Below are 22,967 nucleotides of genomic sequence, written 5' to 3' on the forward strand. Positions count from 1 at the left end.
TTGTCAGAACTACAAACACTGTAACGAGGTTGATCAGTGCAAAAAACGGTTCAGCCGCAGGAAGAAAGCAGTCGTAGAAGATGATGAATGGACAGATCGGTTTAGAAAAGACCAGAAGGAGCACGTGAATATTGGGCCGTTCCTCAGATGGAAAGAAGATGGAAAGGAACGGTCTGGCTGGTTGGAAATATCACACGAGTCACCTTCTTTCAAGGCGTTATGGGCTCAATGGAGTGTGTTCAGTGTTAGCTACAACTTCGAGAAAACGATGAGTTGAACAAAAGTCTCAAAGTAAAATAAACAATTCAAAAGGTGAAAAAGGTAGCCCAGATACCCCAACGTTTCTCAAGCTTCTTCATTTGTAACCTGTTTTTCTTTCCAGGACTTCGAAGAAAATACTAGCGATATAAAAATATTTATTTAATATACAACTTATGCTATTATTATTATTATTATTATTATTAATAATAGTATAGTGAATAATAATAATACAGCTTATACAACCATAAGCAGCTGAAGCATAGAATCTAGGTATAAACGGTGGACGGCGGTTGTGGGGCGGAACGCCGTGATACAGCCAAGTGACGCTAAGTTGAGTCAGTAATCCTCCAGTTAATGCCTGGAGGCAGAACGGAATATCCCCCGGTTAATGCCTGGAGACGGAGCGGAATATCCCCCGGTTATTGCCTGGGGGATGTTCGGTCGGAATGGGAATCCTCCGTTTGATGCCTGGAGGCGGAGTGGAATATCCCCCGGCTGACGCCTCGGGGATGTCGGGAAGTCTTCCGTTTAATGCCAAGGTGCACTCTACTATTCTGCGGAAATCGTACCGAATTTGTAGCCAGCCTTATCGTTACGTCACGCGACGTCAGTGGCCAGCTGTTGGAAGAGGGGCGACCGAACTTGTGCGTCGGATGCACGGGATCACCCTTTGTTCGGCGGTGGATGGGAACACATCGTTAAAGATTGCGTCGGGGAAATGTTTTTTTAAGTCCCTTAAAATGGTCATTCACTTCATTTGATAGAAATGTTTGTTCCGTTAAGAATTTTTTCAATTTTGGAACAGACGGTAATCTGATGGAGGTAGGTCAAGCGAATAGGGTTGATGGGAAAGAATTTAAAACTTTATAAATCTACCAATTTTTGATTGACAATATGACTTCAATGCACAAAACACTTTTTTTGCCTTTCCAGGACGTTTTTCACCTTCAACTTTGTTAAGTGGGTTCCACAGTACTCCCCAGTAACAATTTTTACCTATTAGAGAAAATCTACCAGAATTATTTCCTTTGCACTTAAAAAACTGACGCTATGACCTTTTCGGTGGACGGTAAGGTCTTCGCCTTTTTGGAGTTGGTTTACCTCGTGTTGTTTACTGGTTTGACCACTGTTTTATTACTGGGTGTAGGGATCAATCCAAGTTTCAACTATGTGCCACCACTACTTTTTATCTTGCTTACCTATTGGTTCTGTCGCCGGGGCTGATGGCTAGATTTATGCTCAGCTGATGGGTCCCAGGTTTCTACCCGCCTTCCGTTCCTACTACCCCCGAAACCAACTGGAATGGACTTCCAGGTTGACAAAAACCCCATATAAAATTCAAGTTCGCTATTAAGTTAATTAAGGTATATGATGAATAAAAAATAGATATATATGTACTTAAATGATATTATATAGTTGATGATGCGGAAGTGTGCTTGTAGTGGTGTAAACCTACCGAAAACTTCTAAACTACCTAATAAATGAAAATAGGGACCCAAGAGGCGAACGAACGAACCCAAGAATGGAAAAAACTGGCGAGAAAATGGGCGCAAGAATGGAAAAAATGGACGCAAGAGTGAAGGCAAACAAGAATGAAATAGAAGAAATCAAAGAAGAAATGAAGGACGTAAAAACAAATTTGGAAAATATTGTAGGTGGAAATATGGTTTCAATGGAGCATGAGTTAAAGAGTGAGTTAGAAGTATCAGTGTAATGTATAGAAGATCGAGTGGAAAACAAAATGGAAGATCGAATGGATAGTAAAATGAAGGAATTTGAAAAAATTATATAAAATGCAGCAAACATCTGGTTCATATAATATGGTATCGACCTCCAAAACAATTAAACCACCCACCTATGATGGTCAGATGCCTTGGTCATCATACAAGAAGCAATTCGAAGCAGCAGCGAAGGCAAATCTCTGGGAAGGAGAGCAAAAAGCGACAGCCTCGGTAATAGCTGTGCGAGTTGCAGCGCTGGAGATAAGTACCCCAACTCTGTCCGAAGAATATAGAAACAAATACGGTGCCTTAACTGCTGCTCTTAGAACTTCGATTTGGAGATGAACATCTGAAACAAGTTTTTGCAGCCTAAGTACAAACAAGAACACAGAAAACTGGGGAATCTCTACAAGAATTTGAACCAGATGTTAACAGACCACCAACTTTTCAAGAGAGGCTGGCGACAGAAACCTTTGTAAATGACAATCGCGACGTTGAAGTTAAGAAGATCCTACAAGTATCAAGGTATCACGCATCATCTGATGCCCTGATTCGTATGCTGGAAGTGGAGGCGGCGTACAATTCATAAAGAATGTCCTACAAAGTGAGAGTGGTAGAATTGGAGCCGGAAGAAAACGATAAGGCCAGGCACATCTCAAAGGCGATTGTCGTGCTCGATCACGAAACATACAACAGAGATTTCCTCACCAAAATCTACAAGAAAACTAAAAACAGCCAGTACTTTGGGGGATGTTCTGGCTGGTGATAATAACGCCCACAGGAAAGTGAAGATAGGAAGTTTGACTAGAGGCAGTAGTCCAGTTATATCGGGGAAGATTAACGGAACTCCCGCAGCCATTACGATCGATACTGGCGCTGAGGTATCAATTATACGTAGAGGACTTGTGAGAGCTGAACATATAGAATCTATACCCGAAACGATCAGCTTGAAAACTGTGACTCGAGAATCGACGCCGATCATGGGTGAAACATTGGTCAGCTGAGAATAAGTCATCGGGCTGTCGTGGCTACCATGGAAAATGACTTCATTCTGGGAATAGATTTGATTAGCTGCCATGGTTTGACCCAATGAAAGGAATCCTACGTCGTGGAAATGAAGAATTCGTGCTGAATCAGCGTTGTATTGAAGTGAAGCCTATACGAGCCCTAACAACTAAATGTTCGGACAAACTAACCGGAGCGTTCAAAAACCACTCTTTTATGAATTAATTTTTATTATCAAATCACATAAAAATTGGAAGCTAAGATTTCAAAGAATAGTTTTTAATAAAAAAGTTGAATGTTTTACTTTACATAGAATTTTAATTCAAATATGACTGTGGATTTTTCAGAAAAAGTGAATACACTTTGGCAACTAATTATTCGGACAAATAAATAAAAAAATTAATTTTCACAAAGTAGGCGGTGTGAATTGTTTGATTGTTAATAAATATCATTCTCCTCTTCCTGCTTTACCTAACTGTGTTGTAAGATCCATAGAAATATATATATATTCTTTAACAAAATGGTTCGTGGACGTCCACTTGAAAAATCATTACGTGCACTTATTGTAAAGAAGTATTGCCAAGGTAAAAAAATTCGGGAAATTAGTGAAGAACTGAATTTAGCAAAGTCCACTGTAGCGGATATAATCTCACATTATCGCGAAACTGGTGGACTAGACGTTAAAGGAAAAAGTTCAGGAAGACCGAAATTAGTTTCAGAAAGAAGTCAAAGGCTCCTTGTAAAACTTTGTAAAAAAAATCGAAGAAACACATTGCGGGACATAACAGCACAATGGACGGATGAAATAGGGCATAAGCTGACACGAGAATGTTGTAGGAAATGTATTCACAAGTCAGGATTAAGTTTTTATAAGGTAATTTTTAAGTTTTTGTTTTACATTTGTTCCACCGTGCCGTTACAGGCCAAAGAAAAACCTTTAATAACGGCAAATCAAAAGAAAAATAGGTACAACTGGGCAAAGTCTAAGCTGGCATGGACCATGGAAGATTGGTCAAAGGTCATTTTTAGTGACGAGTCAAAATTTGATGTGTGCGTGGGAGATTTGCGGAAAAGAGTGATAAGATCAAAAAGTGAAGCATTCAATAAAGACTGTTTAAAACGAACTGTAAAGTTTCCTAAAGGAATAATGGTGTGGGGATGCATGTCAGCTAAAGGGTTGGGGAATTATGAATTGGTGGAAACGACTATTAACGCCATGAAATACCAACAAATTTTAGAAAACAGTTTGTTGCCCTCTGTTGAAAAACTGTATCCGGACAACGATTATATTTTTCAACAGGACGGTGCATCATGTCATACCGCAAAAAGTACTAAGAAATGGTTTGGGGATCATGATATAAAAGTCCTTTCATGGCCTGCGAACAGCCCTGACTTAAATGTCGTTGAGACACTTTGGCACGACATAAAATCCGTTTTGCGCAACAACCCCCAACGAACACTCTTAGGTTTAAAAGCAAAAATTGACGAAGTTTGGGCAAGTTTTACTCCTGAATACTGCAGAAGTCTTGTAAGTACTATGCCTGCAAGGATACGCGCAGTAATCAAAGCAAAAGGAGATGTTACACCATACTAAGTAAAAAAAAATACTCATGTCCGAATATTTAGTTGCCAAGTTTATTCGTTCATATCAGCTTCTTGTTGTGTTATAATTTTGTTAAGTTAATAATATTACAATTTTTGTTGAGAATATTGCATTAAAGATACCTACTTACATATTACTCTAGTTTTGTTTTTGTAAAATACATTTTTTTTCATTAAATTACATCTTTTTGTATAAAAGAATACTTGTCCGAACATTTAGTTGTTAGGGCTCGTAATATTAATCGTTTGTCAGAACTGCAAACATTGCGACGAGGTTGATCGGCGCAAAACAAAATCGTAGAAGATGATGAATGGACTACATGTCGGTTTAGAAGACCAGGAGAAACACGTAGATATTGAGCTCCTCCTGAGATGGAAAGAAGATGGGAAGGAACGGCCTGGCTGGTTGGAAATATCACACGACTCACCTTCTTTTAAGGTGTTATGAGCTCATTGGAACTCTCTGCGTGTCGAGAACGGATTGCATAAGCCAGCTTGGAAAAATCCGGATGGGAGGCATGTCACAATGCAGTTGGTGGTTCCGGCCTTCAGAATTAAGGAAGCACTTCTAGAAATGCACAACGGTGGTTCTGGTGATCATTTTGGAAACATCATGACGTTTCTAAAGTTACGGAGTGATTTTACCGGGGTGAGACGGGGAAGGTCTATATACTGTCGCGGCGAAGATCAACGATGGCGTTTACATGATTCGACAAGGACCGAAGACGAAAATTTAGATTGTACACTCAGACCGCCTCATGAAGTACAACAGTAACACCGTTGACGTTTCTGATCAGGTCGATCAGAATTAAAAAGGGGGCAGTGATGCGAAATAAACCCATTCGTGGGCCTGCTAGGAAGCCTATAAATAATAAAGGCCTGGAAGCGAAAGTCGCTATGCACACTCCAGAACAAGCTCGATCACGAAATATCTAGAAAAGAGCGCGTGGCTGGTTAAATACGGACCACCGCCGACAACGGCCAGGCTAGTCCATTCAATGAGAGAATTTGAGTATAATCAAATCCATTCCAGTCAAGTCAGAGTTATTCTGTACATAATCGTTGCATAGTTAGACGCGTAGTTTTGTATTACTGTGAAATAAATTGTTGAGTTTTACCCACGCCGGTTTAAAATACACGTAAATCGTAACATAATAAACTTCATAACTAGCGTAAAAACTGAAATGACCTGGATAAAAAAAAAATTAAATCCATTCAAACTGTCGTATTTTTGACAAAGATAAACTACGGGTACTGGATTTCGTTTACCAAATTTTATTAATTCTGATCATAATTGCTGAAATCACCAGAATACTTTTCTTGCGCCGTCGGGTTTTTTCGCAGCATAATTTTGATGAATTCAGAAGTATCACTTTATGCTTCGAATCTAGAACGCCAGGCAGGGAAGCACTATCAATGTACACCAAATGATTTTATCAAAAATATTGTGCAATTTGATAATTTTAATTTCGAAATGTTGCCACAGATTTTGATCTTAAACTTGGGACTGTAGCGACACAATAACACATGGGTAAGCAGAGTAAAGATAAGTTGTCTTGTGGTGTAGTGGTCAGCATACCTGCCCGGAATGCATGGAGACGTGGGTTCGAATCCCACCGAGGCACAACATTTTTCTCTGCTTACCTAAAGGACCATGACGATGGATTTTCTAATCAAAATGGTAGATATCAATAAAAAACATTAGTAATGTTATGTTTCATTTAATCTATACATTCATATACATCAAAATTACAAAGGTGGATTTAAATAGATCAATTCATGAGCTACCTACAAAAAAATTTCAAAAACTTCGTGATATGCTGTCATCGATTAAATTTTGTTCTTTCATGTGTTGATCTACTTAAAATTCTTCGTAAATGTAGAAGTATAATAAGCAACAACGATTTATTTTATCGATTTTTTTTGGCTCTACTTGTAAGGCATTTTCTAGTTCCCCAGTTGCAAATCATAACAATGGAAAAAAAATTGATTTGATAGGGAACTTTGTAGGCATTCTGGTATGTTTAGAAAAATATAATAAAAAATAGAACAGGAGTCACTATAAATACATGTCCACATCACACAAATTATTTACATTTTGTCTAGAACTTAATAAAAAATAATTCTACATAACTTTTATTTTAAGTATCTAATCACTTCAAAGTTATGTAAATTACATTAATACGTCAACAATATTCAGAAATATTAACATAAAATCGTACTTAAGTTATTTTATAAAAAAAGGACTAGAGGCAAGCTACAATTTTGATGATTTGCTTAAAATTTTATGAAAAATTTAAGTAAAACTCATAGTTTCAATCGAATATTTAAATGAAATCAAAATCTTAGTATTTCAATTGATTTATACGAGATTATTTTTAAAATAAATACTGACCAAAATTTTTTACTACGTGTTAATTACGATAACAATAGAAATTAAATAAATACAGGTAACTTAAAGCTACATTGCGTAATATTATTCTATATTTTTTGAGTTAGTCACGGCTAACTTTTTGATTTTTCACCATGGTACATTTTACTTTAGTATACAAAATTTAATGGCGTTTTATGGCATTCAAGATTGTCGAGAACAGGCAGTACAAGAACAAAAAAAGAATGTAATGTGTAAAATTTTGTAGCACTTAATGTTGTTTTTGATGAACTGGATAAATTTAACGAAGATCTTTCCTATTCAGTAAATGAACACAAAAATTTACAAACTCTACGTATAATAGGTATGTATGCATATGTACAGTAACTAAACTTCCGGTAAAAAAGTTTAATTATTAAAAGAGTAATTGTATTTTATAACTTACTTAAAACTAATTTTTAAATACTTTGGTTTTACACTTTTAAGCTACCGACAAGTGTGCTGAAAGTTATACCCAGTTGCATTTTGGTATTTGACGTACTTTTATATCCTTTTCCATACTGACCTCATTTGGAAAACTGCAAATACAGCTACGCTAAGAAGTAAATTTGCTGGAGTCAGGGAAGGCGAATCTGACGTTTCAGGAGCTGAAAAAAAAATCAACAAAATCATGTTATTATAATTTGTAGATGTCTTGACGTTACAGTGCAGTGGATTTGAACAATATAAAAAATAAACTTAGTACACATAACTAATTAAAATTTGTAACTTCCAAGCGTTTATCATGGAAAAGGAATTTTGCTTGTCAAATTATAGAAAAAAAAGTTTTGTTTTTCTCCTTCTGTCACAATAATTTAAATATGAGCTATTATTCGTTAATAAGTAATAGCAAATTTGTAGTGTTCTTTAAAAGTTAAATTCAGAAAATCTGCACGGCACACGAGTAAAGCAAGGAATTTCAATTAAAATTTAAAAATGACTTTAACTGTGGCAACACATTTTGACATGCATTTTTATCTATAGTACTTTCGAAGATCATGTGTTTAAGTATTCAATAAAAATCGACACAGATGACAGAGAGACGGAAACGGGAAACCCCTTATACTCTTGGGACCATGAATCGTCGAGGAAACATGGAAGTAGTCAATCGGTCAATGGACTCAATTACAATACTTCCTTCGCCTACGTTCGGGAAGCAAAAAAAGAAACGAGTGAGAAATGCTTGCATGTATCTAACAACCAAAATTTTCATTCTCACAACCAATAATACGCTCGAGTATTTTCATGAAAATACGTACATAATATTTGATATTTACACAGAGTGGTAGGGAGTCGGTCCCATTTGTTGCTTGGACATTGTGCGATGAATTTGTTTGTACGTAGACCAAAACAGTTTGATTGATTATACCTATAGGGTCAATTTATTTCGAATCAATATATATGCATATATTTTTTGTCGTTTATATTAACTTGGTTTGGACTGAAGTTGTTCCAACTAGATAATAAAATCAAAGGCATTCAAAAAACACGAAAATATGTAGAAAGACAAGATTCCAAAATAAATTCCAGAGCTCGTGCCCATTTCTTTGAGAATTTAACGTCTCCGCAAAACCTCTAGACCAAAATGTGTTCCTTATCGGTTATTTTTTAACAGAATGCGTGATGAAGCCATAAAAAAATATACGGAAAATCAAATTTTTCACAATCACAGTTTTACACACAAAAACAAACATTTTTGGGTTATGTTACTTATGTTATTATGAGGCAATACCACACGAGGTACAAGTACAGCCAAAAAAGGACCAAAGTTAGGATAGCTAATGTTTTTCTTGTTTTGAATTTTTTACATCATACGATTCGCACAAAAGATTTTAGTTCAAGTTTTGCTTTAGAAAATTTTTACATGATATTCCAAAGCTTGTAACTACCATTGAAGTAGTCCAGTACATCACCAAACAGGGTAAGTACCTTTTAATGTCACATACTTGTCACATTTTTACATGTTGTCTATATATCTAATACTAGTAGTACCTAGTATTAGATATGTCAGTAAAATGTATATAGTAAACTTAGTTGGCTTGTACCTAGAAAAACAACGTCCGTAACGGACAATGACAATGAGGACAATTGTCCGCTATTGTCCGTTAATTGGGCTGTAAAGTTTTACTAGGTACGAGTCAACTTTGTTTACTATAGAGCAGTTTTTCATCAATAAATGAAAGACACAATAATTATTATCTATGCATCCACAATTTGCTAAAATTATTATGAAATAGAAATAAACGACGACTTACTGTTTTGAAATATTCGATGTTTTAAAAACAAAGGCATATAATCATCAAAGCACTAGTGAGAACGCTCTCATCTTTCGTAAAACTTTTCGTATTATCAACGAAAATAGTAGTCATAAGCACGCTTAAAAAAATAATGCCGATCTTTCGTTCATTGCATACATTTGCCTTGTAGAATTATCTTTTGCTTGTGTATTTTTTTATTTGGTCACATGATTTTTATGTTATAACTTACAATTGTCGACAACAATTATAACATGTGAACGGTTACCTGATGACGAAGATTCTTTAATAAAGCCACTTTGACTTTCACTTTCTTGGTGTTCTGCCGGAACATCGGGTTGTGTAGGTAAAGTAGGTGTAGGTGTGACTTGTCTTTCTGTGTAGAAAATAAACACAATCACATAAAAACTAAAATAAAAATACATTTAACCACATATACACTAACAAAAAAAATATAGGAGTATTAATTACTTATTGCTATAAATTATTCTTAGTTTATTGAGAGCAGTTTATTCCACATACGCTAAAATTCAAGCAGTGAAGTACAACATGTAATGGATGAAAAATAAATTGTAAAATTTAGATAGCATTTTCACATTTAAACATTAGAACGTTTCGAAGTATTGTGCAATATAAAAGTTGACGTCGAGAACTTTATAAAAAAAACGACATAGCACACTCTACATTACGAGAAATGAAAATTTTTAATGCAATTTTTCAAAATAATGTTCTAATGCAACTGCCTCGTATTAAAATTGTGTCTCTTTGAAAAACTGTAACCCATTTAGCTACAAAGTTTGAAAATTAAATCTCTCAATTTTTTCAGCATGCACGTTTTAAATCAATGTTGTATTGGACATAGAAATGCGATTCCTACAATGCTTATTATTTTTATTATTTTTTTATTTATTCAAATTCTTTAACAACATGCGATTTGAAGTTAACTGAAAACTATGAGAGGTCTGCAAAGAATAGAACAGTAAATTTCAATGTTTCTAGAAAATAAAAAATAAACAACATTAAGAATTTTTGAACCTACATTAGTGAACTCTACGGTTCGGTCTTGAAGGATTTTTTAGGTCTACTCAAATTAAAACCACAATACAGAATACGATCTGCTACACCTTATTTAACTGTATTCATTTACAATTTAATTTGAATTTTAGGCGTATGTAGTAAAACCACAATTTTTTTATATTACCGTCTTAAAGTTGTTAATAAAGAAACTGATTTGATAGAGAAACAAGAAAGATGTAAGTGGATGACGTATTATTTTGCTCAATTTTGTATGTACATACACAAGCAATAAATCGAAGATGGTACAACGAATTTATTAAAAAAATAAATAATAAAAATATATACCTTTTCCATGCTTATGACCTTTTTTGTGCGTTTTGTGATGCCCACGTTTAACTGTGCAAAAAAAGTTAGCTTTATTTAATAAGCAGTGTAAAAACAACAAACAAGCAACGAAGAACACTCAAAATAAAAATTACAAAAAAAAAAAGTAAATTATTGGTACTAGAAAATTGCTTTATTTGAAATAGGATCCTGCTACATAGTGTCTTGCAGCATCTGTAGATTTTGATTAAACCATTGGATAAGTACAGGCTTCAAACAACTGCGGTAGATGGAATTATTCGTATTGACAGCATGATATTTATGACGACTGTTCAGTTGAAACAGTTATGAAGTTGACGTTGCTTTTTTTATAGAAGAAAACGGAGCGAAAAACGCATGTGTTTTATTAATCCATACTATTGTGTATAATTGACATTTCCATGTTGTCAGGGTGTTAAATTGCAAATTTACATAGTAACGAGTTAAATTCATAAATCTGATTGGTTGTTTATTTTTGGCAACCTTAAAATTTGGACTATTTTGATACAGATTTGGGCCTTGACTTTATACAAATTTTAGTACAGTGTACCAACGAAAATAGTGGTTTTATGGCTTTGACTTTTCCAACTCCCTCATTTGTGAACAAAAAGCATCTTAAAGTTGTATAGCTAAAGATAAGCCAGTACTATTTAGGTGAAGCGTGCCAGCCAAATACAACAAAGAGTAACTATTTAAATTTGGAATTCTATAATTCTGACATAAATTAACATCAAATTAGCTGTATTTCGATGACAAGGGTGGTGAAGGAGTTAACATCGTAAAACTACTAGTCTCTACTAGTCTTGTTGGTGCACTATAACATACGCGGTAATAAGAGACTCATTCTAGACTGGTGTCGCCATTTAGTGTCAATTATTGTAACTATAATGCTAACCCTAATCTCAACTCTACACACAATGATACAGACTTATTTTATTAATAATTGATTTACTTAATTAATTTATTTACGATTCACCTACATATTTTCGAATAATTTTTAAAAAACACTTAGTATATTAAAATTATTATCATAAAGCTTTTTTATTTTAATGCAGAAATTTACAACTAATTATAGCCTCAAAAACTGTACTCAGACTACTGAATCTAGAATTGCAACATATCCAAAAATTGGAACTTCTAATACTGTACCAGTATATCACATGGATGCCGCCAAATTAATAGATCGAAAAAGCTTTTAAACATCCATGTCTTCTGTATTCTGCAGCTCTTTATGAAAACGCAAACTTAATTTTGCACTTTGTAAGTTGCAAAAACAAACGGTTGTCGATCTAAACTAGTAATAATTCCCTTTGCAAAAAAAAACAGATTTTCAAAAATTTATATTTACAAAAATATTAAAAACAATTTGAGTGTTCTTTCGCATCAAACAAAAGCCTTTTTTCACATGCACCACTGGTTAATTTAAAAAAATTACCTTCAGCAGACGTTCTGAAATATTCTGACCACCCCTTTCGATTTTCAGATCTAACTTTGAATTCGTAGTCCCCAGGATCAAGTCCCTTGTTAAACGTGTACCGAACTCCATAGATATCATCCTCAATTGGCTTCACCTCTATTTTGTCCTCTGGATGGACCTTCACCCATTCGCTTTCCTAGAACGTCGAGACTAAGCATTAAAATGAAACGCAATTATTCTTATTTACCCCTTGTCTTCTATATACCAACTCATGCGATGAAAGATTTGATTTAGATTGCACTTCCCATGTTAACACAGGTTTACCGTCGGTTTGAGACACGACAAATCGATATATAGCTGGAGTCGACACTAAACTAATACTCTTTTCGGAAGTTCCGAGAGAATTTGTTGCTGAACAAACGTAAACACCAAAATCTGAATCTTGAATATTTTTCAATATTAAATTATGCTGGATTCCTTTCGTTTTTAACTGAATACGTTCGGTATTCACAATATTTATACCATCTTTTTTCCAAACCACTTGAGCTCGTGGTTCTGAATGAACTTGACACTCTAATTCAGTTTCAGAGTTATTTTCAGAACTTACTATCATTTTTTCGATAGTTAGCGATGGCTTAACTATAATATGACATCTTTTATGGAATGTTTATCACAAACTTTATACTTACATTCTACTTTAATATTTATGAAGCTAAAAGCTGGTTCTCCAATTTTATTGTCCGCTAGACACTTGTACGTACCAGCATTATGATGTTTAACATTTGGAATTTCTAAAACGTCACCCTGAATATCAAATCTCGAAGAGCCTTTATGCCAGGAAATAACTGGCTTCGGAAAACCACTTGCTCTACAAGTTAGAATCAATATGTCCCCATTTTTTAACTGGAATATGAAAAATTATTTTCCCAAAATACACTAAAATTAAATATATACGTACAATTGTAACATTGTCCTTAGCTACTAGAAGCTCAATTTGGGGAGGTACGTTCAATATAACTTTGTGTCGAATTTTTGGACTATTTTGCTTCGTATCCATTGCGTTACATTCGTATTCGCCTGTGTCTTGTGCATGTAAATTTGAAATTTCAAGTGATCCATTTGTTAATAGTTTCATATTTGGTGTAGCAGCCATTTTAATTCCCGCTTGGAAAAGAACAATATCCTTACTTTTTGAGTTCTTCTTCCTCCAAATCTGCACATAATCTGAAAATTGTTAATGGGTTAATTAGTACTTTAAGATTTTCTCATTCTTAAAATCTCTAAATGCTATAAAATGTGCAACCTTTTTTGTGGAAGTCTTTCTGTCATGTACTGCACATTTGAGGACAATACAAACTGATTAGTTGGATAAAAAAAAGAACATAAAATGGCATACCGAAATTTAAAATTGGGACAAAATAACTGGTGATGTCCGAGGTACTTTTTTTATAAAAAAAGATTTATACCTAGTAATTTTGCATAAATTCGTTTAACCTTGGGAATTTTATCATCGTCAAGCGAGAAAAAAATCAAATCAAATCGGAACTGTCGGCCGTATTCGAATTTTCAATATTTTTTATTAATAAATCATTCATTTATTATGAAGTTTATGCCTATTAGAACTTGACTGAGTAGTTAATGTAAAGACTACCTACATAAATTGCAAACAGAAATTTGAAAAGCAGTAGACGGTGTTAGATTAATTGCTTTAAAGAAGATAAGACAAGAGTTATAAAAAATTTAAGATACAAACACAAGAAGAAAGAGATAAATATTTCCCTGAGATTTCAATAAGGTGACGACAAAGTAAATAACAATTGATAAAAATATCTAATCTAATGAAACTAATATTTCCACCTGACGCGAATTCTCTGAGCCATTGAATCCTGCCATACAGCGAAACTGACAAAGTTATTGGTTAGCGAGTTAGGTTCTACTATGCTAGTGAATAAAGAACATGAAACATTTGTTAGATTTTTTACAGGAAATACGAAAGAACATAATGCTGAACATTTTACTGGGCTTTGCAGAAAATGTATTTCCTAAAATTAGGCATCAACCTACTACATTTATGTGATAAAGACAAATGTTCCACGCAAGTTGTGGTTAAAAACAGCTTTAGAAGGTACGGTTTCAGAATTTCTACTTTCTGAAACACCCAAAAACATTATCGTTAATTAAACACTACTTAAGTGTTTATTTGCATTAATTTTAACTGCCGTAGATCGAATATTGGCAATCTAAAACATCATGGTGTAAATTAGTCTAGCAAACATATATCATAAAACGAATCTTTCTTATTCGGAGTCATAGAAATGAAAACACTCCAAAAACGTAAAACTTAATGAGTATTAACCTGTTTCGACAACAATGCTGACACCAACATGCCGAACTAAAATTACGACTTAACAATGATCGACTACACAACTACAAACCGTTCAGAATGTTTTTAGACAGAAGTGATCTATGATTTTTTTCTTCACGTTGGATAAACTCATTCATTGACAAAACGGTTTGTCTGTCAGTGCGTGAGACTGACGTTCACTTGAAGCTGATTTGCCACATTTGTTGTTATTTACAAATCATATTATCAAGTTGCAACATTTCTGATTTCTCATTAAAATTTAAAATACCGAAAATTATTTTGTTACAACAAAAAATTTCAATAAAAAAGTGCTATCTGCAAATGAAAAAAGATACTTATAAAGTTTTTAAATATTTGTTAATTAAAAAATTTGTGTAGGTCAGGCGCACAACTGCAGAGAAAATTATCGTCACTAAATTATGTATTTGGAAAAGAGCTGCAACGACTAATTTGGCAATATAACGAAAAAAAAATTACTTTCCAACAGTCACACTTTTGACTGATTCACGAAAACATTTAGAATTTAATGGGGAAGGAACAACCTTGTACAAAATTCTTTCGAGTTTTGTATTATAAACCCAGAGGCTTATTACCACAAGATGTAATATTATCAATATGTTACGTAAAACTTAGTTGTGGATCAAATATGATCCACAGATCTCTTAGAAAATTGTAACTTTTTTAGTGTTATTATATGACAGATGACAGAATAATCAAAACGACACGTATTTAGCCCTCTGCTTAAGTCATAACATATTTGCAATAATTTAGTGGTGAGCAATTATTTTTTCTCCATTTGTCAACGTCCAGTTTTGTAAGGAGATCATGATTTGGAATTTTAGACAATCGAAAATCTTTGAAACATCCGTGTAAACGCAGCCTACTTGTCTGTGTTTATCTATCACTTCACATATTACGATTAATTGCAAGCTTGGTTAGAGTGCATTTACCATTTACGAATCCATGCTGATTTGCATCAATCATGCAACAACTAATGTATAAAAAATATATCGAACATATTTGTTTTTTCAAAAATTAAAACAACGTACATTAAAAAATACAGATAAATAAACGGTTTATTTTTTAAATAATTTTGCAACGATGAACAATTCTGTCCTATGTGTATTCGCCCTAATAAAGACCAACTTTTCTCTAAATTACCTGGATTCATATCTGCATCAATCTGAAAAAATCCGTAAGGAGTACTGTCCAACACGTCCCGCTTCTTTGAAAAATTATACAATTAATTTGATTTTGCAACATTTTATTTGTGATAACCTCTATATATAAAAACGAATATAGACAAAAGCAAGTGTAAGAAATAAAAAAAAAATTAGTCGCCAGTTATTTATTTCGACAGAGTTTCCTTCGCCCCTGAAGTACCGGTGAACAAATACGGATTCTTCGAAAGTTTATAAAATTAAATTTTACGATTTTTTTATGATAACTCCGTGTTAAGAAAATCCGAACAGAAGCCAGACAGGCAGGCTGATGGAAACGGGAGACCTTTTTCGTACTCTAGAGATCTTGAAACTTCGAGAAAACATGTGAGCAGCCATTTGTCGAGTAGATCCAATTACAATACTTCCTTAGCTTTTGCTTGGGAAGTAAAGAGAAAGGTCGGAGTCGGAATCGAATGCGCGACAGTTTTCGCATTCCGGCTCTCGAGGTTGGCACTTCTATTCCTTATGCCATGACATCGACGCGCATACCGGCGTTGTGATAATATAGTCTGAATTTTTTGCCAAAATTTTTATGCCTCGAGTAACAACTTAATGCGGATACATAAAACACAAAGACAGGAGTAGATCCGTTATTTTATAAAATTTAAATGACATTTCCTAAAAAGAAATATCAGCAAATTGTGGAAACAGTAGTTTCGGAGATTATTTGTCTAATAAAAATCGACACATACGACAGATCGACGGAAAGGGGCCACGAAACATCGAGAAAATATTAAAGTACCCGTTCGCCAGAATTAATAAACAGGAATGTGTTATTTTATACAGTTAAAATAGCATTTACTAAGCAAACTTTTGAGTTCACGTCATCAAATTGTTGGTGCGGATGATCACAAAAATTTTGTCAGACAGATTTTTCACACTCGGTGGTGAAACGACGAAACCAGCCATGCGCCAGATGGACCCTCTTACAATGTTTCTTTAGCTTATACCCGGGAAGTAAAAACTGAACTTCTCAAAACCAAATGTTATGATTTTTCTAAGAAGCTGCATTTAGACAGAATCTCTCGCCGTGAAATACTAACTGGCGAGAAAAATTCTGCCTAAAACTTTAGACCCGGCATTTTAAGCGGGTCTATTCGACGAATGGCTACTTTCATGTCTTTTCAACGTTTCATCAGTCAGGTTAGTGGCGTATCGAAAAATATCTACATGCACCCCCCCAATAATATTGCAAACGTTTTGCTCCTGTGTTTTCAGGAGACAATATCAATCAAATTTTATTTTCTTTTAACACAAAAATGCAGACTTTTTATCTGCCGCTGAGGCTTATTCTGATCAATCAGCATTTGTATGTGCTTAATAGTCGAATCCTTTTGATGTATAAACATAAAAAGTCGAAATTAAGCATGTATTAATTATATACAGCGTGATCAATAAGTACTATTTCAGTTGGTATGAACAAATTTTGTTTGAAAATTCACTGTTGCCATACGTAGCGGAAATTTGACCAAAAAGCGGCGTTGCGACGAATTTGTCGGACATTAATAATAACAATAATTAATTAAATTTAAAAATTTTTACTTTACTGAAAAATTATTGGTTGTGTAGTAAGGCAGCCCCGATTTAAAATCTGCAATATCATTAAGAAACTTTGCTGGACTTTTTCTAAATTGTCTTTGCGAACTGAAAGTAAAATGCCAACGAAATTTTGTCAAATCGTGCCAACCAACAATATGAAGGTGTCACCCCAAAATTTTCCATTGTAAATGTTTGATGACGTCACTTGCAAGTTTGTAAAACAATTGTGTACAAAAATATGTCATGTGAAGGAAATACCATGTAAACAGTTTCATACTTTGTTACACAAGCAGTAATTTTTAAATTTATTTGTTGATCCACCTAAACAACAAACAGTTTTCATCTTGGGAAGTTCATATTACTCATGTGTTTATAGCAATTTTTTATTACATAAAAATAAACTTACGTATGTCCATAATGCAAAAGTCATAAAACTAACACTTTGTTATATAAAACCAGGCAAAAACCATATTCCGAAACTGCGGTTTCTGAAATTGTTATGCAAAAACGTGTACAAAAAGTTAGAAATTATTCTTCAAATTTAAAGTTTTATTTGTCATCCAAGAAGAATGCTTTTATATTCGCGGTTCATTGTTTGTGTAATTTTTATAATGAGTAAAAGGAAGACTGAAACTCACATCATTAAGCTCCTGTACAAATAAACCGCGAGAGTATCACTACCACCAGAGAGTACAAGACCTAACAATACTTGCGTACAATTGAGTTTCCTAGTAGCCAAAATTAAATTAAAAGGAAAAGAACTGCACAATCAAATTTTTCTCGATGTTGTACTTGCTTCATGATAATTATAAGTATCCAAAGATGGTTAAAATGCGGTTCCTGTCACCTTTAAGTAAGCGATAATTGCCACTAAAAGGGTTATTATTTAAAAAAAAAAATCTAACAGTCCGTTAGCAGAGTTCGTGCAAGTCGTCTGACACAACTACTGAGGGTAATACACATATGTTTTTTTATTTCAGTTAAAGATGTGGCGGGTAAATGGAAACTGTGAGTACAGTGGACATCAAAAAATTTTATATCATCTAAAAATTTTGTTAGTCAGTTTTGATATCTACCGATAAAATAAATACATAAAGTGAAATTTTACAGTTTGTCCTAACATCGAACTCCTCTACTCTAAAAGATATGTTGATTTAAAATTAGGTTATTGGTCATTGGTCACGGCAACATCGCAAAAGTCGCAAATTAAACAAATAGGTTTCGAGATACATGCGTCATTTGTGTTTTTCTCATTGTATTACACACGTAATCTCCGAAACTACTGGACCAATAGTTTTGCTATAGATTTTTTTTTGAGGTATAGTTATGAAATTGGATTCGTTTAACATTATGTTCAATACATCAACTAAAAGTGTTATAGCAATTACGAACATTAACAAAACTGGAATTGTCTATTTTTTTTCAAAAAGATGATTGATGGCAAAAAAAACTTTATTAAAAGTAATATATTATTTTATAAGTGAAAGTAAAATTTTTTGTGGTGAGTCTGTAGGTTTGACGGCCGACCGAACGGAGACGAGACACAAACAACAGTCACTTTTCTCCGAATATAAATAGTATATTTTACTATTTTTTCTTCAAACGTCTGCAATTAAACTATAGAAGTACTGTTACTATGGTTTCATCGTCAACAACAAAATTTCAAAAAACAGTTTGCGGGTAAATAAGGACTTTTGCTGCCGCAACAGGCGTCAGAAAAAGTAAAACCAGAGCAACAGTATCCAAAATATTCCAAAGCACACTCAAGTTAATCACTTTAAAAGAAACATACGTAGCATTCGAAGTAAAATTGTTTACAAGCAACTTCGTAGACTGCTCCCGATTTTGGGGGCCCAAGATTATCTGTGGCTGCTGCAGCGGCTTTTGCAACTTCTGTCGCAAATATTTCTCTTTTCATGAGAAATAATAAATAAATTAAGCGATATTTACCCGGAAACTGTTTTTTGAAATTTTGTTGACAATGAAACCACAGTAACAGTATCCAGATATAACTTTAATCATTCATTAAAAAAAAACTGAACATTCCATTTTTACTTCCCGAGCGTAAGCAAAGGAAGTATTGTAATCGAGTCCGTCGGCCGACTCTGTACTTTTACGTTTTCTCGATCTTTCATGACCCCTAGAAGACGAAGAAATAGGTCTCCCATTTCCGTCTGTCTGTCCGTCTGTCCGTCCGTCTGTCCGTCCGTCTGTCCGTCTGTCCGTCTGCCCCCGGATTTTTATTAGACAGATAATCTCCGAAAGTACTCGACCGATTGTTGTGAAATTTTGTACTTATATTAAGAATATCATGTAGATAGTAAAACGCTAACCAAAATTTGTCTAATCATCCCCACCACTAATGCGATGACGTCACTTCAAAATTGTACATAGTAAATGGGTTTTCAATTGTATAAAATAACATAGTCCTACACATGTAGTTTACAACTCTGAATCGACTTTTCACCCGAAACGTCCAGATTTTTGGAAAAAAAATCAAAATTATAAAACAACATTTTGAAATTTAATTTTTAATCTGCTAACCCGAATGTTTTGAAATGTTGCAGATGTTTTAAGGCTATAAAGAGCATCATAAATCTTTAGTTAAAAAATATTTGCTTATCCCCTCCAAAAACTTGATGACGTCAGCTCAAAAGTTTGTGGAATAAATCATATCTAAAATGTACAAAATATGATGAGTCTGTACTTGTGATCTATCACTCCATTCATATTTTTTGGATTTGCATATACAGGGTGACTCAAAAAAATTAATGAATGCGTAAATATATTTTATTGATTTAATCAGGAACTACAAAACCGAATGCTCTGAAATCTTGCAGATGTTTTAAGGTCATAAAGAGCATAATAAATGTTTAGTCAAAATATATTTGCTTATCCCCTCCAAAAACTTGATGACGTCAGCTCGAAAGTTTGCCGAATAAATCATATCTAAAATGTACAAAATATGATGAGCCTGTACTTGTCATTTATCACTCCATTCATATTTTTTGGATTTGCATATACATAGTGACTCAAAAAAATTAATGAATGAGTAAATATATTTTATTGATTTACTCAGGAACTACAAAACGGAATGCTCTGACATCTTGCACATGTTTTAAGGTTATAAAGAGCATAATAAATGTTTAGTCAAAATATATTTGCTTATCCCCTCCAAAAACTTGATGACGTCAGCTCGAAAATTTGCCGAATAAATCATATCTAAAATGTACAAAATATGATCAGTCTGTACTTGTGATCTATCACTCCATTCATATTTTTTGGATTTGCATATACAGGGTGATTCAAGAAAATAAATGAAAGCGTAAATTTATTTTACTGATTTACTCAGGAACTACAAAACCGAATGCTTCGAAATCTTGAAGATATTTTAAAATTATCATAAGCATGGTAAATTTTTGATCAAAACGTATTTGGTCGTCCCCCCTAAAAAATTTATGACGTCACCATAAAATTTTGCTGAATAAATCCTATCTAAAATGTACAAAATATGGTGAGTCTCTTCTTGTGATTTATCATTCCATTCAAATTTTTTCGATTTGCATATACAGGGTGACTCAAAAAAATTAATGAATGCGTAAATTTATTTTATTGATTTAATCAGGAACTACAAAACCGAATGCTTTGAAATCTTGCAGATGTTTTAAGGTTATAAAGAGCATAATAAATTTTTAGTCAAAATATACTTGGTTATCTTCTACAAAAAACTGATGACGTCAGCTCAAAAGTTTGCCGAATAAATCGTATCTAAAATGTACAAAATATGATGAGTCTGTACTTGTGATTTATCATTCCATTCATATTTTTGGATTTGCATATGCAGGGTGACTCAAAAAAATTAATGAAGGCGTGAATTTATTTTATCGATTTAATCAGGAATTACAAAACCGAATGCTTTGAAATCTTGGGAATATTTTAAAGTTATTATAAGCATGGTAAACTTTTGTTCAAAATGTATTTGTTCATCCCTCCTAAAAAAATTGATGACGTCACCCTTAAATTTTGCTGAATAAATCCTATCTAAAATGCAAAAAATATGATGAGTTTGTACTTGTGATTTATCATTCCATTCATATTTTTTAGATTTTCTTAAGAGGTGGTTCAAAAAAATTAATGAAGTCAATTTATTTTATTGATTAAATTAAAGGCAACACTTATTATTAGTATTACACCCCAACCAACCCAATTAGGTAGACACAAAATTTGTTAAAGGAAAAACTCGGTTGAAACATAAGGGTAGCACGCTTATTTACATCGACTTTAACATTACAGACCTGCATTTGTTTTATGCGTTCACTTGGTTCCGCGAATGTGAAATAGACATGTTTATAATCAACCAATTGTGAATTTCACCGTCAAGAATTAAAATAAAACCCAATGTTTTATATAATAAGCGGAAGTCGAAGCAATAAAACCGATGGTCGTTTTGTTTACAGTTTCTCTGTTTGACTCTCACGTATGCTGTTACGGCTGTCATCTTAAATTAAGAATGTTTATACATACACGATTTTCAGTTGCCTCTGATACGTATACGTGAGTAAATTGTTTCGTTATTTTATTGATTATTACAAATCAATATTCAAAACGACCCAATTCATTTTCCCGAAAATTTGAGAATATAATAATTTTATTCTTAGTATTACACTACATCTATCCCAACTGATATACGTGTCCTTGCAAAAATGTTGATGACGTCATCGCAATTTTTTTTTAAATTCCCACTACAAAAATGTAATGAGAAAAAAAACACAATAGGCATGCAGTCGTCAAGTTTCCGACAGCGAGGGAAGTACTGTCTAAACTCTATAGACCAATTTTTTTAAATTACTTCTATAATTTAATTGCAGACGTTTGAAGAATAAATAGTATTTTTTATTCGGAAAAAAGTGCCTTTTTGTGGCTTGTCTGTATTTACCGGCCTCCGTTCGGTTGGCCGTCAAACCTACAGACCACAAAATGTTTTACTTTTGCTCGTTATAAAATAATATGCTATTATCTCCAGTCACGCGTATGCTTATTTTAAAGTGATTAACTTCAATGTGCTTTGGAATACTTTGGATACTGTTGCTATGGTTTTACTTTTTCTGACGCCTGTAGCGGCATCGAAAGTCTTCGTCCATTGTTGTTAAGGAGCGGCTGAAATGTCAAACTTTAAGTTCATTTGTTGAGTTACAAAATGTCATCTTTTTTTTTGACGTTTGAAGAAAAAAGTGTTTTGAACTGAAGCTTTACTAGGACTTTAGTATTGATTTTAATTTTTACACTGGCTTACAGAAGGTATATAAAAATCATGAATATGTAAACCGATTTAGATGTCTTTACTAAATCTTCTCAAAAGTTAACTGAAAAATTGGTCTAAAGAGTTTAGACAGTACTTCCCTCGCTGTCGGAAACTTGACGACTGCATGCCTATTGTGTTTTTTTTCTCATTACATTTTTGTAGTGGGAATTTAAAAAAAAATTGCGATGACGTCATCAACATTTTTGCAAGGACACGTATATCAGTTGGGATAGATGTAGTGTAATACTAAGAATAAAATTATTATATTCTCAAATTTTCGGGAAAATGAATTGGGTCGTTTGAATATTGATTTGTAATAATCAATAAAATAACGAAACAAATTACTCACGTATACCTACGTATCAGAGGCAACTGAAAATCGTGTATGTATAAACATTGTTAATTTAAGATGACAGGCGTAACAGCATACGTGAGAGCCAAACACAGAAACTGTAAACAAAACGACCGTCGGTTTTATTGCTTCGAC

General features: G+C 33.6%; 1 protein-coding gene across 4 annotated transcripts in view; it reads right to left on the reverse strand.

Annotated features, from left to right (window-relative positions):
- Positions 1-6,294: 6,294 nt before the first annotated feature.
- LOC135135448 (neural cell adhesion molecule 2-like) overlaps positions 6,295-22,967 on the reverse strand; it is an 82,656-nt gene continuing 65,983 nt past the window's right edge. Inside the window, exons 3-9 of one of the 4 annotated variants that reach the window (XM_064064502.1) lie at positions 13,010-13,275; positions 12,741-12,954; positions 12,299-12,690; positions 12,070-12,247; positions 10,617-10,667; positions 9,523-9,630; positions 6,295-7,607 (exon numbers count right to left, since the gene is read on the reverse strand). In XM_064064502.1, the coding sequence (XP_063920572.1) occupies positions 7,504-7,607; positions 9,523-9,630; positions 10,617-10,667; positions 12,070-12,247; positions 12,299-12,690; positions 12,741-12,954; positions 13,010-13,275 (1,313 nt within the window). In that variant the 3' untranslated portion in view covers positions 6,295-7,503. The remainder of the gene's footprint in view (positions 7,608-9,522; positions 9,631-10,616; positions 10,668-12,069; positions 12,248-12,298; positions 12,691-12,740; positions 12,955-13,009; positions 13,276-22,967) is intronic. The other 3 variants (XM_064064503.1, XM_064064504.1, XM_064064505.1) reach the window with 3 other exon arrangements.

This window comes from Zophobas morio, unplaced genomic scaffold, assembly GCF_036711695.1.
Source record: "Zophobas morio isolate AGI-343-1 ecotype UQ-CSIRO unplaced genomic scaffold, CSIRO_AGI_Zmor_V1 ptg000024l, whole genome shotgun sequence".
Taxonomy (NCBI): Eukaryota; Metazoa; Arthropoda; class Insecta; order Coleoptera; family Tenebrionidae; genus Zophobas; species Zophobas morio.